This window comes from Zingiber officinale, unplaced genomic scaffold, assembly GCF_018446385.1.
Source record: "Zingiber officinale cultivar Zhangliang unplaced genomic scaffold, Zo_v1.1 ctg161, whole genome shotgun sequence".
NCBI lineage: Eukaryota > Viridiplantae > Streptophyta > Magnoliopsida > Zingiberales > Zingiberaceae > Zingiber > Zingiber officinale.
In genome coordinates this window covers 184017-209853 of record NW_024589854.1, presented here as the reverse complement: position 1 = coordinate 209853, position 25837 = coordinate 184017, and the positions used below count along the sequence as shown (strand labels likewise).

The 25837-nt window shown below is 36.4% G+C and overlaps 1 protein-coding gene across 2 annotated transcripts; it reads right to left on the bottom strand.

The window, feature by feature from the left end:
- Window positions 1-577: 577 nt before the first annotated feature.
- On the bottom strand, window positions 578-22344 carry LOC122036422 (protein SPIRRIG-like). 2 transcript variants are annotated; one of them, XM_042595722.1, is made up of 19 exons: window positions 21694-22344; window positions 20328-20397; window positions 20165-20250; window positions 17672-17804; window positions 17515-17571; window positions 16676-16852; window positions 15819-16010; window positions 15646-15711; window positions 13504-13618; window positions 12228-13354; window positions 11402-12089; window positions 11210-11312; window positions 10034-11133; window positions 8308-9955; window positions 5166-8171; window positions 3865-4173; window positions 3469-3775; window positions 3190-3336; window positions 578-2245 (listed from the first exon to the last, which is right to left on the bottom strand). In XM_042595722.1, the coding sequence occupies exons 1-19, from the start codon at window positions 21873-21875 to the stop codon at window positions 1073-1075; spliced, it is 10686 nt and encodes a 3561-aa protein (XP_042451656.1). In that variant the 5' UTR covers window positions 21876-22344; the 3' UTR covers window positions 578-1072. The 2 variants fall into 2 exon arrangements, with proteins under 2 accessions (XP_042451656.1, XP_042451657.1); XM_042595723.1 differs by lacking the exons at window positions 17515-17571; window positions 17672-17804; window positions 20328-20397; window positions 21694-22344.
- Window positions 22345-25837: the final 3493 nt, after the last annotated feature.

Below are 25837 nucleotides of genomic sequence, written 5' to 3'. Positions count from 1 at the left end.
AGTATAAAAAGATGATCTGGGAAATTAACAGGAGGAAAAGGAAAACAAAAATTATTTGAGTAGAGGCGAGTGTCCAACTCCCACAGAGTGGCATTGAGCATTATTTTTAATTAATTTAATTAATTTATAGACTGAACTAATCGAATGGAAGAAGAAGAATGGCGAGGTGAGTTGAGTGGCCCTGGCGCGTAACGGTCTTTGAATCTGTGGGGCATAACCCAGAGGATACTCAAGTGACGAAAACGGCACAGTGGTGCTGGTGGTCCCAGGATGGATATTTATGCGTTGCACCGTTGGATACTAAAGTTGTTGGTTCACACAAATAATAATTATGGGCAAAAATTAAAAAAAGTCCTTGTCTGTCAAAAGACATTAAATATCAGGCATCTTAGACTCGATAACCTTTTAAATCTTCATCGTATTTGAGATAATTGCAATTTGGCATCTACAATTGTGCACGATCAGTTTTCTTTAAAAAAAAACAACTCTCGAAGGAAATTTTTAATAAGATTAGCATCTCCAACATTCCAACATTGGTACTCCCCTGAGAATAGAGATTCTACATTCAACATGGAGCTGGATAATGATGGGTGGAAAATTACACCCTCTGCAAAAACAATGTCATTAATTAACGTATATGGAACCCCTTACATCTTACAAACTCCCCATAAACCTATTACACCTCCAAAAACATTATATTCATGTCCTATACAACACCGCATGGACTGGCTATCGCCGATTTACACCACAACAGGTATAAGGCAACAGCATACGGTGCACGCGGATCAGCCTGCATCAGGAATGCAATGCCTTGGCCAAAAAATGTTGGCTAAGGCCCTGCTATTTGTAAGCTTAGTTACCTTAACGCCAGTATCTTTGTCTCCCAGAAACTTTGTTTAAAGCTATTGGCATGTTGTTCTGTGATGGCAAAAGAGGCTCTTCTTTCAGAATAAGTGTAGTCGAGAGACGATGGTCACCTTATCCAAAGAGTGGTCAGATAGTGATCAAAACTAGGTTGCAGATTCATGGACCCGAGCTTTCTTCAAACCTTGGCAGATTGACTCGACTACCATCATCCTAGGCCTCCAGAAGCTTTCAAACTATCGTCTGGAATGGTCCATGATAGTAATTGTCCACTTGAATCCCCGCTCAGCATCTGTTTTAGATCACTTGTGACATGAAGTGCAGTCACTGGATGCTTATGGGACTTGAGCACTTTGTGCAAAATCAAATTGTATTCAGGTGGCTTCCCACATAAAGCCAAACCTCCTGTAGCAGTGACAGATTTTGGCGACTTGCTCCCCATGTTGGCTTCGTCTGCGGAATAATGCACCATGTGCCAAACCTTCACAGCTCCACTCTGGTGACCAGTCACATACCAATTTGTGTCGTGCCAATCAGAATGCGTAACACTTGTGACTGACAAAATAAGATCTGAAGGGAGCTGTGAGGTGTTGACCACAGCAAGGCAATCTCCATTTACACTCCAAACTGCAAGAAGAATACCGGCAGCAGTCAGCACAATTCCGGTGAGTTCATTTACATGGACAGCTGACACCGGCGCAGGGAACAGTGGAAGCTGCTTCACAAAGACTAGGTTAGTTAAATCCCACAAAATTATACTACAATCATCAGAACCAGTCACAATAAGAGAGTATGACTGGCTGACATGGATGCACGTTATCTTTCCAGTATGAGCACAAAGACCCCTCCCATTACTCAATCTGTTATCCTTGTCAAATCTCCAAACTGTAACAACACCATCATCAGCTCCAGTCACAAGAAACTGACCGTCATGACTGACTCCAGCACATTGAATCTGGCTTCCACCATGAAGATTTTCATGAGTAGACAGAAGTTTATCCTGGTCGTAGCTAAGTATCCGCAAACTTCTATCAGGAAAGCCCCATGATATGTACTTGTTATAAGTAATAGGTTTAAGTATGCTATTTGCCCTAGCAACAAGAGCCTTTTCATTGAATGTCACAATCTGTGATATGAAAGAAGAAGACCGTCGGATTTTCTGGGGAACAAGATTGGAACTGTACCGAAGAGGATGAGGGGGAACTTTCCTGTCAATTCGCCTTTTAGGATGAGGCTTCTGGAATAACAGTTTAGGTGTCTGACCAAAGTGATTTATCTGGGCTAAAATTGAGGCCTTCATAGTAGGATCTGTAACTGCATCTATATCTACATTTCCTTCGTACGTGTAGTGGTAGAAAACATTAGTAGCTTCTTCAGCTGCCTGTAAAAGTTTAACATCATTAAACACTATAACAACTCATCAAACAAGAAAATAGCTCCTTGCTAATAGTAGCTTAGTTGCATTCATGAATATTTAAGAGGGTCATTTCCATGTCGTAAATAAGAGAAACAAAAAAATCTTTCATTTATTTATTCATATTTGATCATGGAAACAAGTGATAAGTTTGAAAATTATCCATACACGGATTAACGACCATGACATTCATGGAAGAAATGTCGGTTGCTTTGACTATTTCTCTACCGAATAAGAACTCAAAAAATTGTAATGTAAAACCTATAAAATAAGAACTAACAAATTCTGAAGATAGAGATGAGGTGTAATTGTTATTTTTATAGATCACATACTCACTTCCATTAGTATACCAAATTAACAAAAAAAAATACATAACAGTCAGCCAACGTCTAGCATTTTCTGTTTACAAAGCATATTTAGACCTACAAGTTCTTATATCAAAACAATAAAACTATATGTGAATCAAAGAATCTAAAACAGGATGAATCTCATTATGGATGCAGTTAAGAATGTTCAGTAAATATCAGATCAAGTGAAAAAAAGATGAGTGCAAACAAAGAGCAAATAAAGCATTAGGTGACTAAGAATAGGTACAACTACGACAGCAGTTATGAAACTGAGATCTCAAGCCCATTTTGGGTTAAGAACTTTGCGGCAATCATTAGCCACAATGGATAATAGGGCACACAGCACTTCCAGATGATATTAGTGCAATAAAGGTGGAGGGCTGGACAGATAGAACTTGGCCACCAGGTTAGCTATGTAAGAACCATTATTCCTATTAGGGGAAAGGTTTTCTCACACATGCATTTTTTGCAAGATAATCAACTTGTAAGAATCAAGGCTTAGACCAGAAATAGGAACTTAATTGACAATGATAAAGCAGCTACAGTTTTAACACAGATACTTACCTTCCCTCTCTGCTTATATCCAAATATAAGGTCTATCCAGTGGTGCAGATTTTCAGAAACATAATCTGATTCCAAGGCTTCACGGTGCTTCCTTATGAACTCTCTGGGACTGCCTTTGGCCCAAGGGGGTAGAACAACATCACCAACCTGAAAAGAGCCAAATGTCAGCCTCATAAAGCATGGGTCCAAAAGGAGAAAGGTTCTCCAAAATCATGTAAATATGTGCAGATAAACATATCAAAATGGGAAATATCAGATATTATTTGACTAAACATATACCTTTTCACCTGACTGTTTTTCTCCTAAGTCAAGGTTAAAAGGATTCTCAAGAAACTCAGGCATATAAAAGAATTCTGGGATTAATTCCTTCACATCTGATGTATTGCTCTTTCCAGCTGCACTAGACCATGTGTCCCTGACACTATTGAACAAACGGTCTGCATGATCAAACTGCCCTCCCTGTAGCTTCTGATTTTCTGTGCTGAATGGTGGTAACCTAACGAGATAGAAAAGTACAATTCCGGCACTGGAATAATGAGAACCATAATGAAACTTGGGAACATCAGGATCATCCCAGGTTTCATAACTGAAACATACAGAAGAAAATAAGACAGAAAATGAGAATCTTGAGAGATTTCTAGGCAGACTAAATGTATGAGAGGAAAGCAGGCAAACCGTTTCTTGAACTCTTCCTCTCCTTCTGCAGTTTGGCATCCCATTGGTTTATCAAGTCTACGGAATGTCTGAGGGTTCTTCAAATCCAGAGTTTCACTTTCATAATCTGCAAGAATCCATGGGAAAACTGGATATTGGGTGAGGTCGCTGTACCCACGTCCTGCAAGAGTGTTAAGGTGCATGAGGTACTGAAAATTGCTGATCTCTCCAGTTTGCCATCTTTTTGAGAAAGACTTGGCCATGATCTTAAAAAGACGGCTTCCCTCATTGCCTTCTTTCTTTGATGACCCAGATATTGTTGAGTCCAACCTGTCAGTACTATAGCATATGAGCATGTTACTCTTTCAAAGCTAATGGAGCTATAAATTGAGATACAGAAGACAATCATATAATTGATTGGTTGAAGAACCATATGTACCACCATTTTCAAAAACTCTATTTGCATCATACTTGTACAGAAGAACAAGAAAAATAACTCACGAGTCATAACCACGTAAGCAAGATCAGAACAACACCGATTAAGGAAAATTTAGCACACTAAAAAAGAAAAAAAAAAGTGATCAAGTAATGGCAAACAAGAACAGAGAAATAAAACATAATATCCGCACAACTACCTACAAGTGCAAAAGAAATTGACTAGTTGAATATCTATTTAGAGTGCACAAAGTTGCAGGGATTTCTGCACAACAATCTCACTGCTTGGGAAAAGGAAAAACTTCTGTTACTCTTTCTCATCTATCAAGAAATTGTTATTGTACCTTGTAAACAAAGGTATGACAATCCCTACAAGAACCAACTTAATGTTCCACTGAAACAATTAAAAGTTAATTCTAATGTGACATCCATAAATTTCCTCTTCCAAAAAAGTTCTAGATCTGAAGTTAACAATGTGACAGGAAAGAACAAACTGAGATTCACAAGATCAAAAGCACCTATAACAATGAAGAAAGAAATTTTCTTCATTGTAGCATAACTCAGAAAATTACAGAGAATGGAAAAGCTCATGATTTTCTCCATGCACCAAAAAGTTAATCTCTTGGAAACAAAAAATGTAAATGATAATGGTTTTTTCCTATAACTTTGAAACCAATTCTGAATAAATGATGGAAGGTGCCATCGCACAGCATGAGTTAACATTTTTCACCATTACATAGAACACTACTCTTAGTAAATGACTACAGTATAAATGAAGATTAAGAGTAACAAGAATACCAGTAAAAAGGTTATAGCAATAGTTTACTAAATGAAGTATATGGTAAGAAAAAATTGTAAGGTGGTAGAACAAATGGAGTGAAATATACATGCTATTCCTTGGAAGGTTCATTGCGACCAAGTTTTTGAAGACTTCTTCTCTCTCCTTTTTGTGGAAAACCAGAAGATCATTACAGCCATCCATGCTAAATACCTCAATAGCAACAGGACGAAGCTGGTAATCTCTTTTCAGGAGTTCATAAATGCCATCAAGCTTCCACATGTGCCATGGATGTGACAAGTTTCTAGTGCTGCAAATCTTTTCCTTTCCCCAAGCACCTCCATTGTATGCCCATGCTCTTCCACCAGCCAGTGTCTTTCCTGGCATGTCCCATGTTAAAGGAGATTTGTCCTGAAAGTCACTGCTAACTGAAGTGTCCTTTTTTACACCTAATGCTTGATCAATCACTGAAAGATCATCCTCACTTGCTTTTTCACAAATGCAACCCGAATCATCAATATAGAAGTTCTCAATGACGTATAAGCAAAAGTCCCCTATAAGAAATATACCATCATGCTTGTCAAGGCCGACAACCCGTTCACAATTATAACTGAATCGTATCTTTTCTGAAGGTTCAAGAAAAGGCCTGATAAGATATTCACCATTATCTAGCTGTTCCTTCTCTTGCTTATCTTCAGAGGTTCTCATCTCATCAACCTTAAATGAAGATGATTGCCTGGGGGATTCTAGTTCAGATCTTTTTCCATATGTCATAGAAACAGAGAAGGAACTTGACTTGCCACCAAATTCTGTGGCCGATTGAATACTTGGTTCCCGCACATTGGAACGGTCATCATTCCACCCAATTTGTGCAGATGCCAAGCTTTCAATTTTGGAACCATCGTCTTTCACTAAAATTTCATCATGATCGGCATCATCACAGGTTTTCCCCTGATCACCATCAGCTAACAGGTTAAAGTATGAGTCTGACTCAGATCCAGATGTATCTGCAGCAATTTCATGCTTTTCATTTCCTGGATCTGGTTTTTCCAGCTCAAAACCCCAGGCAAGGATGTTCTGGATTGTATCGATTTTTAATCTGGAACGTTCAAGTTTTTTTCGCATCCTATATGGACCTTCAATAGGACATAGTTGCCATTCAGGCTCCACAGGCACATGCCGTACAGGAAAAATCCCTCTTTCATGAACAAGTTGGTGAAGATGAGTTTGCCACTCACTTTCAGCATGTAGAACCCAACCATATTTATCCTGACGAATAGCTCTTAATTCTGTAGACATTAAATCTCGACCAGATTCAAGAACAAACCTTCGCTCATAAATTTGTTCCCAATGTTTTAAATTTATCTTTGAAGCATCCCGTGCTTTTCTACCCATCTCCCGCTTACGGCGAACTTCCATGCCTTTAATTCTCACACCAGGAAACTTTGCTGATCCAGCAACATATTGCATCCACATGATGGATGAACATTGCTCCAAGACTTTATAGACAGTTTCCTGAGAATTCTGAAACCATTCAAAAAATGCAGATGAGTTTCCTGACATTAATTTATCAAAACCACCATGCAAAGCATCCAATGTTGGTCGTTGGTTTGCCTTTGACACAAGAAAGTCTTCAACTGCAGGACGACGATGCAACAGCAAGTATTTGATAATGTCAACTGCCTGATTTCTAACAGTTGATCTCTTGTCGTTGAGAAGAGCAATTAAATTTACGCAGAGGCAACATATTAGATCGGTGTCAAGATTGCTTGGGCAGAGAATCAACCGCTTGTTAGCAATTAACAGCTGCAAAATTGTGCATATATCAACAGTAGACTCATCTTGAATTCCATCGAAGGCTAACCCCTTGGGCCCCCCCTCAGATTGAATATTCAAAACTGAAAGAAGATTACCTTCACCAATGGAATTTAAAAATGTAGGTAAAAAGCAATACATTATAATACGATTCGTGTTTTTCAAAATGGCATGAACATATGCCTCAAGTTGCTTAGTTCCCCTAGCAATAGATAAAATTCCTTTTCCAGGTGCAGTCTCTTCCACACGTCCATCCTTATTAGCAAGCTGCAACATGGACAATAGAAATTCCAGGATTCTAAATACACCAATTGGCTCTGGAAAAGATCCCATATACACTCGATCTATGGTCATCCAACAAAGAGAATCTAGGTTTACTGTCCAGCGATTCTTATCAAGCTTCTGTTCATCTTCATCATCACGCAGGAGACGCCGTTCAAGGAAGTTCATCAGTCTACTTAAACACAATCCTTGAAAAACTAAAGTAGACTCAACATCCACATAAAGTGGAGTAGACTCTAAAATATTTTCCACGAGTTGGGTTGCTTTCAGTTGTTCTGAGACAATATCAGCAAGAATTTCTGCAATGAAATCTAAGACAGCAGTAGCCCCTGCGGAACAAGGACCACCTCCATAGCCGGAATCATCAATTTCAAGTAATAGCTTTGGGTTTATGGGAAAGAACATGCTTGCAGCAGATGATTCATGTAAATCAGGAGAGGATTCCTCATTCAATGAAAAAGATGTTCTCATGGAAGAAGTAGCATTTAATTTCACTTTCGAATCACTGGTACTGCTTGTGCTGCCAAGCCAGGATGTCAAAGCAAGAACAGGAGAAGCAGTGGGTGTTGCTCCGGATTTTGTGTTTGAATTGTCTGAAAGGGCAGGAGAACTAGGCACATTGACAGAGGAGATACTAAGTGAATCTGTTTGTTGATTGGGAACTAGACTCCCATTGGAATCAAGATGCTTCAGCTCAGTAGCATTATAAGCAACAGGCGTATCACTAAAAATATGTGCTTCAGGACATTGGACAATTTGCCCACCTCCTTCGCTGAGAGATTGCTTAAGATCAATATCAACCAAAGTATGATTAGGAGACCCACCTATATAGCCCGAGCTAGTACTTTTGTGTTCTTGAGGATAGCTTCCGGCACTCATGGAAGTTTTCACAGATTGATCATTCTCCAGAGGCAAGCTAGAGAATGAATTTTCAGAGCCCTCATCATCATCAACATTATTTTTCACCTTTGCTGCAGCAGCTGTAAGATCCTTGGCCATTTTTAATGCATAATCAGCCCTGCATAACAGTATAACGGTCATAACAAAGGAAAAATGATAGACAAATGTATATATTATAAGTCTAATATTATTTGTGATGGAATTAAAACCAGAAGTGATATGTACTTTATAAAGTAGAGAATCATGCAACAAACCTTACACAAGAAAAGTACAGGTCAACGCAGCTTTCAAGAAACTCTGTGCGCCGGCACAAAGAAGAGAATGGTGGACATGTTTTTGCCAAATCAACCATGAAACGCAAAATTGAAGTAGCAGCAATAGGTGCCCCAGCCTCCCCACCCATTAACCGTGCTGCGTAAGTCTTGTGCAATAGAGCTTCGCCTTGAAGGTCACCTGATGTATCTGTTGTTGCATCTACAAGCTCTGCAACTAAGCTACCACTAAGAAGTGACAGTTTACCCTCTTGATGGGCAAGCATTGACTGCATACTCAATCTATCAAATGTAGCTTTTGCCATAGAAATTATTGTTTCTAACAGCTCAACAAATTTCAACTCGCCATAGTTTCCATCATTTGGCAAAAGGGCAAAGAAGTCAAGCATGCGGACTTCAGGCACTCTTGGATAGACATCCTTACCAAATATTAAACAGAAGAGGATATAGTATATTTCAGGGGAGTCATGAAAGCTTGGAAGAACACGTGACAATCCTTGGTAACCCCCACTTGTTCGGAATTTAAGAGAAAATGTAGGAGAAGTGAGACAAACTCCAAGAAGAGTCATGATCCATCTCATACTTGTTGGATGTACAGCTTCATCAAGAAAAAATGCAATCAACTTAGACGAGACAATCTTGTGCCAATGCTCAAGCAACTCTTCAGCGCCAATAGTAACTTGCAAATCAATAAGCATCTCAAGTAACATATTCCTCACAATAACATGCTTTCCCATACCTTCTCGAATAATATGACTCCTTGGAGTCAGTTCAGGAGGATCAAAGGTCATAATAACAAATCTGATGACTAGTTCTAATTCAGAAGCTAAAAATCCATCCTCCAAAATGACACCAAGCAATACTACTAGCTTTTCTAGAACGATAACCTCCACATCTCCACGTTGGAGAGTAACTAACAAATGCCGAACCAAATTAATCTGGCGTAAGATAGTAAGGTTATGGTTTCTATACCAGTGCATTGATACCATGCGTTCGAGAAATCCAAGAACTGCAATTTGAATTGGAACAGGGGCTTCCACCCACAATGTCCAGTCTAAAAGGACATGCTCAACCATATCGGCATTTGAAAGAACAATACAGTTTGAGTTTGCCTCGGACAAGTCAGTATTTTCAAGTTCAGAAAGAAGACTAAATGAATCTTTTTGTAAAGAGAAATCATCCATATCTCCGTGCGATCCAACTGAAGAAAAATCATCAGAAAATTTAGGCAAAGAAAACTCATCAATATTAGCTTCTGGTAAGGTTCCAGCATGGTAAACTACATTTCTGCTTGCTCGAAGCTTTTGTGGTTCAGAAAAGGAGGCTTCACAGGCAGCGATTTGAAAGAATATATCAAGAGAATGCATATCAAACAATGACATTTTGTGTTGCAGAAAAAGTGCTAGCAAATGATATCCTCTCAAAGCTTGCATATCCTTGACATTCTGCGGATTTTGATGAAGTGAACATGCAAGTAACTCTAGTGCCATGTGTAGCATATCCTTAGTTTCGGCAGCTTCAACAAGGGTGAGCACAACAGGGATTCCACCAACAACACGTACACTATCTCCAATCACAAAATGGTTGCAGATATAGACATCTCCAGAAAGACGACCATAGCGTGGTATACCTGCCAATCAAACAATATTGACTAAGAATATTATGCGAGATTGCATGAAAGATAAATTATCATTTATAGGCTATGTACCACCAATAGGAGAAGCAGCAGCAGATGTTGGGTCCACAAGATTGAGCAAGGACAATGTTCCAGAAGCTCTAAATGTTTCTGAGGATGTTCCATCAAAAGCAAAGATGAGCTTCTTGCCAGACAGCTGTAGAGAAAAAGTTGTCAGTCTTTCCAAATCCCAAACAATCCCACTGCGGTCAGAATTATATGTCCCCTGTTTTACAGAATTATCAAGTCGCTGTGAATTGGAAGTAACTGGCAACTCAGCTTCCAAAGAATCTAAGATGGCCATACTCCCCCCACCACAAGCCTGATCTGGGACAAATCTTAGTAAACTTGTATCCTGGAACAATCCCCTGTATCCCCGACCAAGAATATACATGAAAAAAATGCTGCCTGATGTAAGCACCTCCTCAAAAAGATAACAACAACGAAGCCTCCATGAAAACTCACTAATTTTTGCACGAGCTGCTGGTGTGCCAAGAGTAACTTGCAAAGATTTACCAACTGGAGACAGTGAGTAGCCAAGCTTTCCTGTATGTATCAGTTTTCCATTAATGTAGACATATGCCACACTAGCTTGAAAGAGTCCAGCTAATGCATTAGGTTTGCTGTGAACAATTGCAAGGTGATACCACTTTCCTTCTTCCATTTCTATGCCAGGAAAAGATAGAGAGCAAGAGCTGCTTGTTGCTAGTGTTAAAACACCATTATCATGGAGGTAGAGTTCTGCATATAATGTGCTTCCATCATTCACTGCTCCAACAGAAAATATGCGCAACACCTGCCCAACAGAGGCATTTCTTTTGCTAGATCCAGGTTTGGATCCTTGCTCTGATTCTTTCATGAGATTTTTAAACAATTCTCGGTACTGGAACCAACAGACAAAAGTATATCCAGCAGCCGGTGGCCATGTTCTTTCTCCTAAAGACACCTGGATGGATGCATGACCTACTTTGCTCATGTCCATCTCCACAAAAGGTGCTAAAGAAACACCCTCAGACCTAATGTCTTCCATTTGAAGTAATTTCTCCATCATATCAACAAGAAGACGACCAGAACTTTTCGTCTTCAATAGAAGAATATATCTCACAAGAATTCGAAGCTCAGAAGAAGACAGCCTATTGCGAAAACAATATATTAATATCTAATAAGAAATGAGTAATTAGATAATAAGTTCTGCTTCAGTGAATAAACCTGAATGCCCCTAGGATTTCCACAATTCGCAAAGCATGAGTAAGCAATGGAGAAGAACCCTCAAGAAATGGGCTGATTGTCTCAAGCAAAAGAGCAGTGCATCCTAGGTAATTCTCCAACCAAAAGTAAGATTAATTCACAAATTGTGCATAACACACAAAAAAAGAAAGTATTGCTAGATTGTTTCCTTACCAACTGAAGTCAAATTTTCCTGATTGAATGGACCAGCACGAGCAAGCTTATCAATAAACTTCAGAATATCCAACTGCACTTTTGGAGTAAAGAGTAACAAAGAACGTATCAGAACAGCTATTGCACTAGCATTATATATCCGCTCTCCCTCAATCCTAGATATGCCCAGAGAGGTGGTCAAAAATGAATTTGTATCATCCTCTGATGTATTGAAGGAAAAAGAATTTCCCCCAAGCACAGGAGTTGGTGGCAGAATAGTCTCAAGAGCAAGCTCAAACATCAACTGGATAACTTGATTCTCGCATTCTACACAAAGTAAACCAGACTCACATACTAGATCATAAATGGTCTGGGATAACATAATTGCATGGAGTCTCAATCTATTTACAGGGTTATTTGATACACCAGCAGTGATCGCTCGCATTAGAAAACTAAAAATATTCATGGAAGATTGAACATCTGGAAGCTCACTACTCTGAAAGTTATGTAATGTGGTCAATAATAATGAAAATCCAGTGGCATCTCCAAATACTCGTTGTGCTGCATTATTTGCTCCAAGGATACGCCAAAGTGAACCTAACATATCACATTTCGCATCATTTTGAAGTTTGTATTGAGATCCAGAAACACTTGTTATCATATCACTCTTGAGAATCTCAATTAGTGCACCTAGCTCTTCTGGATGAGCCTGGTAAGATATAAAGTTCAACTTATGAGATGAAAGAATCAATTTGGGTAATATTCCAAACCTTTGTAAAGAACAGGGTAATTAAGTTCCACATGGAAACATTCATCCTTTTAAGAAGAATCAGATACTAACACATACCTGAAGAACATCTTCAATGATCAAACAAGATAACAGCCGAAGAACACCAGCTCGGTGGTGATCAGATATCAGGAATGGTAGAATGATGCTGACCCCATTAGATGCTCGAAATGCTTGTTGGTTGGCTTCAGCTTTCCTCAATAAAGAAAAAAGACAATCCCATGCTATCAATATCGTACTCTCGTCTTCAAATACAGAATATTTTCCTGAACCAGAACCTACTGGTTTTGGTGAAGAAAGAATAAGATCTTTGTTGTCAATGTGTTTCTTGAAGCTTGCAGTATTTGACTTGGTCCCTAAGCCACTAGAAATCGTGCTTTGCTGCTCTGGACCAGAAAAATACCGATTTTGCTTCAGATCATCTAGAAGAACCTCCAAAACACCAACCTCCCTGAGGACCTTCTTATACTTCTGATCAAATGACAGGAGTTTGACAAAGAAAGCTAGTATAGTAAGTTTCAGACTGGAAGTAATTGGTTGCTGCAATAAGCAGCAAAGTGAAAGCAATTCTTGTTCAGGAGTGCAGTTTACAACAGTGACAGCATATTCCAATATTTTAAGAATAATCTCCTGTAATGATGCAGGGAAACTTGCCATGTTAAGAATGAAGAGAGGCAATGTCCGCAGTTGTTGACAGAGCATATAATTGTCAAGATGACATGAAAAAATTTTAAACAATCTATTCAACACCTCTGCCTGCAGTTCAACATTGTCAGCCTTCAGAAAAATATCTTGAAGCATCTGAATTGCTTCAAGATCTTTAACCTTAGCATTACCTTTTTCCTCATCATTCAGAAAAATGCGCCTACTCTGCGAATGTTTTGAAGATTTTCCATAAGTAGGTTCAGTATGACCTGTTTGTGCTAAATTTACAATAACATCAAGAAGCCTTATCAATGCTGGAGAAAGTTGGGATGGTAAAGTATCACTTTGGTTTTCCAGAAGCGATGAACTATTATCTGCATCAGAGTTGTCCGAGTGGGAGGATACTTCATGTGGTAATTTTGAGTCAACTTGCTGAACAACCTGATTCTTCCTCAAGCTAGATAGAGTTAAGGCAAACTGAACCAGAAAATGATAACCATGTGCATTGTGAATATCTTCCCTGAGACTAGTGGAGCCAGCCTCTGCAAATAAAAGCATAACAGGTGTTACATTTAGTTGAATAAACTGTCTAAAAGTTACTGAGCTTGTCCATTACAGAGAGAAACAATTGGAGTTTAGAAACTGTTGAATTTACACATCGAGAAAATAGAATGGTTTGAAATTAAATTACCAGGTCTATATGATAATTCAACACATTCAAGTAGCAAGTCTACTATCCCCATTGTATAAGCAGCATCACCATTTTCAGCATTGAAATCTTTTACAGCCATAAGGAGGACTTTTATCTAAACACAAAACCACAAAGCACCTGATAAGATCAGACATGAAATCCAGCAGCATATTTGCTGAAGAGTAGCAAAAGAATAATGAAACTTAAAGAAGAAGGTACTACTGGGAGATGAATGAAGAAAAGAAATGTAAATACAAAAAATGAAAATCTTATAAACAAAGTACTTATTCCTATAAAAATAACATAACATAATGAAGAACTTATTGCTGATACAACCATATTCTGAATCATAATGTGGAGTTTCATGAAGCAATCTGTTTTAAACAACCACTGACAGTATCTTTTCCACAATTTTATAATTAAGCATGCATCTTAATCCATGTATGGCATACTGCATATATGTAGCAGTTTGATACAAAATGCTAGTTAAATGTAACCATATCTCTATAACAGTATGAACAGATAAGAAAATGTCAAAATAATAGTAGTCTTCTATATCGACTTGACACAAAAGGTTATCCTGTCCAAGCCTCCTATGTATGCAAGCTCTAGGAAGGTTATTGCTAAGGTTGCTAGGACCTAGATCCTACTTGAGAATGATGGAATGTTCATCTGATCCAACCATATGATAGAAGAATAGGATCACAACTGTTGTACACTGGCGTTCTAGGTTGGGATCAAAACCAGTTCTGGTACTGGAACTTTAACACTTGTGAAATACTACATTAACATCATATTCTATCATTGAGAATAGGAATGATAAACTATATAACTGAAAACAGGAATGATAAGACTGTATGATCAATCTCATTAGCTTACATCTTTTTAATTATCTCTTAGCTATAAAAACTAGTTCCACGTCATTCCCACACTCTTGTATGGAGCAAAAATTCACTACAGTTTCAATTCATTATCACCATTCCATTTTAATCCAAAAACAACAACCAGTCATGAATCCCAACTATTTGAGGTTCTTTACTTTGAATTTTATTCCCTTAAATCCACCCTAAATATGGATTCCTAATTTGACTCTACACTCATTTATCGCAACTAAACCAAGTATTCCAACCATTCAAAGATTTCCAGTAGTAATTTACAACCTTTTGTCTTAAATGTAGCCACAATTAGTCGCCGTTCAACATTTCCAGAAGTCCTCTCATGCAAATTGTTGGAATCACATGATTCATTACTTAAATTTGTACAACATGATACAAGTCTGATGTAAAGGAGTCGTGCAGAATCAATTTGATTCAATATGATATGATTGAACATACTTTATAATATTCTAGAAAAGAGAAAGAAAACCATTCCAAGTAAAAGCTGACGTGTTAAAATTAAATCCAAGCCCATTAAACAAACCCAACTTAACAAAAAATAAATCCAGCCTGCCAAAAATTGCACTCGTTATATGAAGGAAGAATTTTCTGTTACTCAATAGAAGTGAACCATAGGTTAGAGAAGGATAATTCTGGTGAAGAAGAAGAGATGTTGCCTTATAGAGATTCATAGCCAATGATAAGAGTGAAGCTGGCGGGTCATGGTGACTTAGAACAATCTTGTTTAAAGACTTGAAATAGACAAGGTGCCCCATTAACTCAATGGTCACTCAAAAGAAGGTCAACAATGAGAGTGGAGTCCCATTAACTCAAATGATGTCTTACCACTTCATAATCGTGTTTCTTTTCAACTCTTTATATGGAATGATCATTGTGTTTCTTCTAACAATATAAATATAGAAATTCATCTCCTTCCAAACAGCTCGAGTTTTTGGGATAAGTAACTAGCCAATACTTCAACATGGAGCAAAAACTATAAATATATTTAGTCCCTTTAAGTGGTTAATTGTATCATGTCATTGTGATTTGAAATTGATAGCGTAAGAGGAATTAAGGGTGATTTTCCAATTGCTGGAAACACTTAATAATGAAATGATTGTCCTATTATCATATTGCAGCTGAATTTATTAACCATGAATCAGATACAAAATGTCATTTATATACTTTGTATATGTGAGTACTCCGTTTAGCCAGTCTGAGATCATCATGTTATCACTTTGCATCATGAAAAAAAAAACTACATTACCAAGTGATGCTTGAGTATATACTTTGCAGTGCTTCCATTATCATTAGCAAGAAGAAGGCCAAGTATCTGTACGCATGAGAAACAACATGAAAGACTAACATAAAGATATGTAAATTGCAGAGCTCAGTTGACTATGTTAAACTCTATACAATGCATGTGCAAAAAAACAAAACCTGCATTGCATGTCGATGAAGTTGAATTGTGTGCAGAGGAACAAGCCCGTCCCTGAGTTGGGCAAATACATTCAATGAACCATTTGCAACCATATGAAAGAGAAGTTGAAGTGAATCATCTTCAATCAAACTCAGTGCTGCTGAAGAATGGCTTGCTAATGCCTTCATAATGTGAACAATACTTCCTTCTATCTGAATGGGTAATCACGAGCCAATTAAATTTCACATAATTAGCACTAAAAAAGTAAGAGGTGATGATGCAGAACTAAATTGTCCTCATAGTTTGACATTCTAGAAAATAATGTTTCATAATGATTTGTTCATAGACTTGCTCCAATAATTGCAAGAATACAAACACAATAATTGTAAGGTAATCTCAATCCAACAATTGCAAGACTAAACTGAATAATTATAAGACAATTTCAATTCAACAATTGCAAGAATAGACTTGAGTAATTATAGACAAGATCCTTATTCCAAGATTGCAGCTAACTACTATTTGACAAATAGATGACTGAAAAGTGAAAAGTAACTAAATAAGAATGTAAGAAACTAAAACTCTTAAATAGACAGAAAAATATGGCATTTATTGAATGCCCAGTAGTATAGTTTGATCATAAATCTAAACAAGGTTAAGAGAATTTGCATGTCTGATATGTTGCAGAAATCAGGATCATTTATCGACAGATTTTTCAAAAATCAAGAGAGCAAATTAGGAACAGTAGAAAAAGAAACAAACAAAAAAAGGGACTAGAACCCCTTCACAAACTCTGTATATATCAACAAGAACCTATTTCCCAAAACTGATGCCGCAAAACATAATAAATCAGGAATTGTGTTCTTGAGATTGAGATTACCTCAAGTTGTCGAATTCGAAGAGCATCTTTATCATCCTCATCTTTTTCACCTTTCCTCAAGTCTTCCAAGCTATCAGTGTTTTCTCCTTTCAATACTTTAGGATTTAGAAGTGCATTGAGAATGTGAATAAGGCAACATAAAATGCCAGAGTCCAACAGGGATTGCTTGTCAATTGCCTAGCAATAAATAAAAATATATTTTATGAGTAAATGTGGATACAGAGGTGTTATGTGTACACCTAGAGATAGTATATTCAGAATAAATTTTTACAATTCAATCTAGCTCCAACAGTTTTGAGGATACTGATTATATTTTATGAAAAGAAGAAGAAGAAAACGATAAGTGCATGGTTCTAAACAAGGAAATGGTTTTTCGAGTTCTCATAAAAATTATAATTATATAAAACAACATAACAATGGAAATCATTTTCATTATTCCTGCATATATCAAATTATAGAGGAATAGGTAATGTGCTTGTATATCCACAAGATAAAATATTAGTAAATCATTCTTTAAGATATCTCGAAAACATTTAGTATTAAAGGGAAGTATTCTGGCAGTTGATTTTCTAGTCTTTAAATTTCGGTTAAATTAGACTATATTCCTTTGTTTTATTAGCTGAGCCCTTGATAGTTAGGACTCGCAATTGCTTCAGTTGCATTTTTTATTGTTCTTGCTATATTCCTTAGCTTTATAGAATTTGCCTCTAGGTTCATTTTGGTTTGCGAATGTAGTCCTACTTATATGATTGACTGAATTTTTTTTAATCATTCTTCATTAAAGTACTAACAAAGTTGAGTTACTAAACAATTTACTAATTGCAAAAATATAGGCATACCGCTGTTACAAGAACTTCTACAGCATATAACAAATTAGAACCACGAGTGAGCCCATCCTGGTAGAAAAATAAAATAAAATACTTTAAACTCAGAAACCTTTTTGGAATTAAAAAATAATTGAATCACTATAAATTATCAAAAGATGAAGCAACAAACCTTAACTTCAGAAAAGAAACTTATTATGTTTGTGTCACTCAAAGAATTTCCTTTACTATAAATTCTTAGCTTCTCAACATCTGTTACAAAGGCCCTCCCAACAACAAAAGAAAATATGTGTACTTCTACAAACCTGTAATGAAAATGAGATAGATTAGTTCAAAGGACCTATTCTGACTTGTGTTGCAATACTTTATTCACCAGCAAGTTATCAAAGTATAACTCCAACCACATTTTAGGGAAGACATGAGACTATTCTTTTAAAACTCATTGGATTCATTATTAACTTTTAAGTGCATCACTAAATTAAATGAACTAGTACGGTACTATAGGAAGTGCCTTAAATTATGTTATCTTTTAGTGGCATCTTCATTTATTTTAGAAGCTAGAGTGGATTGCGAATGGCAATCAGAGCATAACAAGATCCAAAGTTTCTTCTGAAAGTATACTTGAGAGGAAATTGATGCAACTTCAGAAACAGAAACAATAAGCCAACGTACCAACATTTAGCAGGCTCAAAATTTTAGTAGTGTATTGTAGTAGTAATATTTTTCTATTAGTAACCTCGCACATTCATCTTAGCAATCTCATCTCTTCAACTGAAATGTATTCTTTCACACCTACTAAACTCTTTCAATCTATTATTAAAATTTCCATAGTCTCTTTCCACAGTCCATTGTATCATCAAGTCTTCCTCCTGTTAATGATACTTTCATTAATATGTTCTCATGGAAGAATAGATCGAAGATACTATTTCTTGTTCATTCACATAAACATTCTCTCATTTATTTTCTTAATGTTGAAATTACATTTAATATATTTACTTTTAGTTCTAACTAACTCTGAACCTTTAGTCTCTAAATTTCTATCCACAAAATTTCAAATATGATATAACAACAACAACCAAGCCTTATCCCACTAGGTGGGGTCAGCTTCAAACTCTACACCCTTCAATTAGAGAGTAGAATTAGAAAATGAAAGGTAAAATCTCTAATTTACTAGAGGTGAGAATGTTAAGAAAGGATAAGTGTGGTTACTAAAGAATTAAAAAATATTACTATTCAAAATAAATTAGGTGTAGCAATGATTATTGAGAAATATGAGTCAAGATGATATGGACAAGCTCAAAGACAACCATTAATTTTTACAGTTAATCAACTTCAATTTATTAGAGTTGAAACTTGAAAGCGTAGAGAGTACAAGGAGACCAAAGAAGACTCTAGTTAAAGTATTTTAAAATTATTTGAGAGATTTGAATATTTTAATGATGTAGCACTTTTGCATAGAGTTTATCAAAGGAATAAAATCCATGAAGTCAGCATTATATAGTTGTGAGAGGAGGACCTGATGATGATATAGTCTTGTATAGAGATCAATGGAGGAATAAATTCATGTAGCTGAACTCAAACAATTAGGACTAATATGACTTGATGTTAATGATGATGAGAATAGCCAGTTGATCATCCGTACATCATGACACCATTGAAAAAATGCTTCACTGGTCAGTTCTTCGATGTGCTTCATGTCCAGTGTGTCAGTCATGAACAAACTATATTGTTCACAACTGCAGTGTGCATAATCACTACAAGTTGACCATGATGTCTGCTAAGGAGAAGTTGTTCAAGCAATGTATAAAATTTCCATCAGGATGCCATAAGTAAAGCTCAAACTATTATTTTGGAAATTATTTAGCACCGCGTGAACTAGTAGCACATTATGAATAAGTAACTGTCTATATATTAATAGTCATTATGACAATATTAAGGTATAGCTTCAACTAGCATCGTGTATTTAAATCAATTATTTTGGATTTATGTCACAATGACTACGACGTTAAATTGCAAATATCTCAAAATTCCAAAAGGTTTTAGAATAAATAAAACTGCAAACAAGATCAGAAAAAGTATGAAAGTAGTACAAAACAAAGAAGTTCATTTAGAAAAATGATGGGAAATTTTTTTCTAAGACTCGTTGTGTATGTTGCTGAATGGGGTGAGAGTGGAGGTGGAGTGGACTGAAATGAGGTTCCTGTTCTTTAATACACTTAAAAAAGAGGATTGGATATGATTTGGAAGCATACACTACTACTGCTGTTTCACTACTACAAATTGAGTGAAAAAAAGGTATTAACCAAGAAGATTTTTTTTCACAAAAAAAGGACAGCAGGTGATTCCTTCATTTTCCTATCCATGGCTGACTCAAGGCTCTTACCCCTTAGGTATTGATAAAAACTCACTAACATACTCCAAAAGCCTATGTGAATAAAGAAGATAATGTAAGGTATAACAATTAATAACTTAGAAACCAAAATTTTTGCAAACATACATGAATCACATAGTAGCCTTATTAAACATTAATTCGGAATAAGTTTCAAGTAGGTGTGTGACATAAATAATTATGAAAAATGTATGAATACTACTTGCAAAAAGTATAAGTGTGCAAAGGAAATGCTAAACACTTATGTTATACAACTGGAAAATTGAAAATTCTTACTTGGTAATTAACTGGGCTACATCGGACTGCTGTTTAACCAATCTACAGAATGCATATACAGCCATATTCAGTGCTGTTTCTTTCTCCTGCAAGAGCAAACTCTCAGCAAATATATCTTTAAAAACCTTGAGACTGAAGGAAGCATGACAGTCCTTGTACCAACCTTTTCAGAGCTGGAACTACGGAATTCTTCCCAGAACTTCTTAAATTCAAATTCAAGCTCAATTTTGCCTCTGCAGTTATAGAAGAACAAGAATGAAAAAGTAAGCAATCTGCAGAAACACATTTTGACTCTTTAAAGTAACACCAGTTGCAATCTTATCAAGTAGACTTACAAAGGCCAAATAAATGTCATATGTAATTTATTCTTCACAAAAGAAAATGAAGAAAACAAAAACAAAACATGGTAAAAAAAACTAGTCATCTTTATTGCAGTTAATGAATGTGTTCAACAAGTAAAATTATCGAGTGCCAATTGTCTTGGATGTATGATGAGATTTAAAATAAGATAAACGTTTTTTTATGAGAAACTAAAACAATCTTTGAGCTTGAAAGGAAATTCAACTACCACATAGCATTCGATGAAGCTTCACAGAGGCATTTGAAGTGAAAAGAAAACAAAAAATATTCTCCAATCCAAAATGCAGATTCTACTGAAACCGAAGTTTAGCATATAAATACCAACTGTTAGTAATTAGATACTGCTACGTTAACTTTATTTCTGTTAAGAACACAATGGAAACAAGTACAAGATGCAAATCTTCCAAGAGTTTCAATAATGTGTTTAATGTACTTTATTCTATTTTTAAAAAATATATATAACAGGACCATAGTTATAGGAGGTGTGGGAAGTAAAGGCCTCTATTGCATTTCTTCTCATTGACTCTTGTCTTTCCTCATGTAATGCAGACTTGATGCCGACTTCATTTCAAAATGTGAGGAGAGTGAAAAGCATGGTTCTTCTTTGTTCTACCATTGCTCAATGATTTTTCTCTGCTTTTTAACGTTTATAACTACCAGAATAAGAATAAACCAATTCCAGATGAGGGCAGGAGGGAGGATTGGCTTTCACAATTTTTTCAATACAAAATAAATCAGAAAAAAAAATTAATTGCTTTTAATCTGACCTTGTTTATACCAATACATTCTTTTTGTGGCAAAGGTAAATTTGCCAAAACTAATATAATTAGGAGGTTTATTATAATAATTTTGCAAGATAACAAATTTCATTTTTAAATTGCATCAGTAATGAAAAGCAATAAGTATGTTCAATCGACCAGTTATTAGTCTTAAGAAAGATTTGATTCATCCCTTTCACTAAATTAACTAGCTATTATTCCCCAAAAAAGGTTTGCAGTCTTACATGGCGATGACTAATTCCAGAGACTCGAGCTATTACTAAGAAATAAAAGTAACATCTTTGACAGCGAATTTTTTCTTCAGCAATATTATCCGATTCGATAACATTACACAGGAACTACAAAAAAGGAGATAACTTACTAATCGGAGACGAAACGTTGGTCTCATACCTTGCAGGGGACGACACGGGCGATCCATACACAGACGCGGGGGCGGACTCAGTGGTGCCAGCTCCACCATATTCGACAGTAGGGGAGAAAGAAGGTGATGGGTAGGCGGACTGCGCTTGCGGTTGCGACCCAGAGAGCCCGACCTTCTCCCTGAGATCTTTAAGTAATGAGGACCATTTCATTGTTTTCCTCGACGACTGGAACAAGGGCGGTCCTCATCCGACGCACGGACCACCCGCGTCCCTCCTTCCTCCGCCAAACGAGACCCTAGATCCAATCCCAGCTAGATCCAGACCAACCCTTCCGGCCACGACCTCAACGGATCCAACCGCAGCGCAAGCGTGGGAAAGAAGAACAGACGGAGCGCGAAGAACAAGGCTTCAGTTGGGCCAGCAGGATCTATCCACTTCCTTGGCGGAATCGATGGGAATCAGGTGAATAGCTCTGGATCTTTAGGAGGACAAGGATTGGGTGGGGCGGCTTCTTTTGAGGAATGAGGTCATTTGGACGCAGGGATGCAGGAACGCCGTGTCCAAAATGGGAGAGCTTTCTCCTCTCTCTCTCTCGCGAATAGCGATCTGTGGATCGATCGATTTCGTCTTCGCCTTCTCTCCTTCTCTCCTTCTCTAGCTTTTGCGCTCCCCCCGGCCCTATTCTATTCTTCCTCCTCTCTCCCCTCGCTAAATTTGAGGGTGTTCCATAATCGCCGTCCACCGAGGCGCCACGTAGGATACGATGCGCGGCCATGTGGCAACGCGGAAACTCCCAGTCGCGACGCGACTCGAGTCCCGACCGAAACCCTTTCACGACAGCCAATCGGACCACACATGGCAATTTCATCCCAAATCCGATGATATTCGATCCGAAAGAAAAGGGTATGAAAGGACTATTAATATTGGATACCTAATTTGAATATCCGATTAAATAATATATATACATATATTAAAGATTTTTTTTTCAAAATTAATTTAATATTTTTATTGATATTAAAAGAAAAATATATAGATTTAATCTATTTTTAATATATATATATATATATTAATAGGATGTTAATTTTAATATATTTTTATTGGATGATAATAATTAAATAAAAAAAATTATAACTATAAAAGATATTTAATTTTTTAATGGATATGAGTATATTCATTAGAGATCTTATATCAAATGGGTACGAGTACGGAGGATATAGAATCAGATCTACACTTAATCCATTGTAATCCCTAAGTCATAACCTGATATAGTGGACTATCGTACCTTAACTCGTGACCTAAGTCGACGCACGATCAGCAATCAGCGATGCGCGGAGGGGACGTACGAGAAGGCTCCTGCGCCGCGAGACCACCTTGCAACTTGCAATTCCTACAGCCGCGTCGCACGTAAGCCTGACGATCCACTAAACGCGATATTGCCCGACGGTGCTTGGACCGGATCCGTAAGCTTTGTTTTGTGGCGTAAGGAGAAAGGCAGGCTTAGCTTGGTCTTTTCGTATTAGTTTACTTGCGTTCGTGGCGTGGCGGAAGTTGCGTTTACTGCCGGTGAGAATAAGAAGAGCAAGAGAATAACGGAATGAACCAGAACGGAATTTCTGGCCTCTGTAGTTTTCTTCTCGACGTTGATAGCCTAGCCGTTTCATTAAATGTGCAGTTGATGAAGTTGGTGGCATGCAAATATTGCCGAGATTTGGATTGTGATCTAGCTCGTCGTTTTGCTGATTATTTGCAAACATTCAACTCCAAAGCATAATTGCTCCCGTGCTTTCGTCAATTCGTCCTGACCAACACGGAGGAGGAAAAAGAAACAACAACTCCTGAGCACAAGCAATCTGATCTGATCAGGATTACTTACTTAACCGATCGAGACTAGCTTGGTCACCTGAAGTCTTTGTTCAGCATGAAGTAGCTGTAAATCATAGGTAGAGGACGGTATCCGGATCCTTGTCAACGCAGCACGAGGTCAATGAAGAAGACATGCATGCATTTATACCCAACAAATACAATTGATTATGAATTTTATAATCCAATTTGGAAGAAAATTGATTGAATCGTTCAGTGGACAGACAATTTGGAAGAGCAAACTAACTAAAGAAAAGGCTGTGAAATCTTATCCTACCTGCTCCATTAGTTTGACTTGCTACCTCCTCGTGCCTGAAACCAAGTCAAACTAATTAAGTTACTTGTTTAACAAGTTTCTAACTCGATCTAGTCAGATTTTGCTTACGAATTATATGTAATAGAGTAATAAATATGATCATGATAGACAGATTAAGTTTGGGAGGTGATTCGGTTGATCAAATTAGTGAGCCAAGATTTGTACGTGAATTGGGTGGATGAGTTAATGTTTGCTAATATTAAGGGCAGTGGAAATTGCATGCGCATTGGCAGCTCCCATAACTCTTCACCATTTCAAATTTTGATTTTGAATCTTATTTATATAAATGGAAATCTCTAGTTTTAAAATATAACAAAGTCATTATATATAATTGAGAATAATACTTTGAACGTTACGAATACGTACATGAAGTGCCTTCCAATTCTATAACTTGATAGTATTTTTAGGGCAGATATTTAATAAATATTTTAGGAAGGGCATTTAAATGTATTACAATGATATTTGATTGTTAAACAATGATTAAAATGAAATTAAATGGTAGAGCAAAAAAGAGGGGATGGTGGAAATGAAATAATTATCAAAATAATAATATTGGAATTTGTGGGTATTTTTTTAAGTAAAATTATTTTTTTATTTAGTTGACTACAAATCCTTATCTAGTTAACTAACTTTATCTGGATAAGTACTAATCACCTATAGTAAAGTATGAGAGTTGGCTCAAATTGATTAATCCAAATCTCATAAGTCATATCTACTACTATAATACCCTGTTAAAATCATTTGCTTAGTTATTTATCTCAAAAACTTAGATTAGGAAATCATTTTATATTTATATAATGATAAATTTCGTTAGTCTCATTAATTAGTTCGAAGGTGATCGATCTGACCCTATAAAAATTTTTTATTAGCCATCAAGATAAATCGGGAAGTACTCACAATGGACCGAAAAACCTAACATCCTTTAATTGTTATCTTATTTGAAAGAAAATTCTTGTAAATTTATAGAGATTAAATCATGGATACTTAGATGCTGCACATAGCCCAAGGATTATATTTATATAATGGATCATACGATAGGCATGAAATATTTTAATTAGCTTTCACACTAGTTAGGATAATAATAGACATAATATAATACAAACATATTAAATATAATTAAAGATTAAGCCAATATTGATATTACAATTCATCATACTATATAATATATAATTTTAACAACACAACTAATCCAGTCTAAAATCATGGGAAATGGCACACTAAATATCTAATGTTACTATTGACTGAGAGAAGACTTTGCATTAGAAAATAACATTTATATATATATATTTTCTACTTGTGAGTATTTGTGTGGATACCCAAACTTGTTCACTTACTCATAAATATATCTCGAGATTTCATATGATAATATCTTATATCTTAATTATCACATCATCTTATGCACTAACAAGAAGACCCTCCTTCTCCGATGAAAATAAAATTAGATATTTACCCCATTTACCCTCACAAATGTATCAAAGTGGTAAAACACTTTACAAAACGACTAAATGATCGAAAGTTCGAATCAAATTAGAGATAAATATTCTAAAAGTCAACTTATGAATATGAATAGACACCATTTATACATAAGTAAATCAACATGCATGTCTTGATTAATTTAAAGATTCATATGTAAATTAAGAAAGAATTAAGTTGATTTGCTTAATTGCAGCTCTATTGTGTTCTCAAGAAGTCTATGAATCTTAGGCATCTCGAAGATTATTTTCATATAACAACTCCATTTCTTTTTTTTTCTTGCATGTGCATGCTAGCTCATGGGTGATTCATCATATCATATACTCATTCAGATATCATTTTTTATATTTTTTTTATGAAATACAATACATAATTTATAAATTTTGACAATCTAAAACGATAATTATAACCCACAAAGGCCAATTGTTTACATGCGAAAGCCCATTAGAGTTTAGAGTTTTTTGGGCTTATAAGCGTGATCCAACCCAACAAAAAGATGAACCATAATCACTTCCTTGTTTGG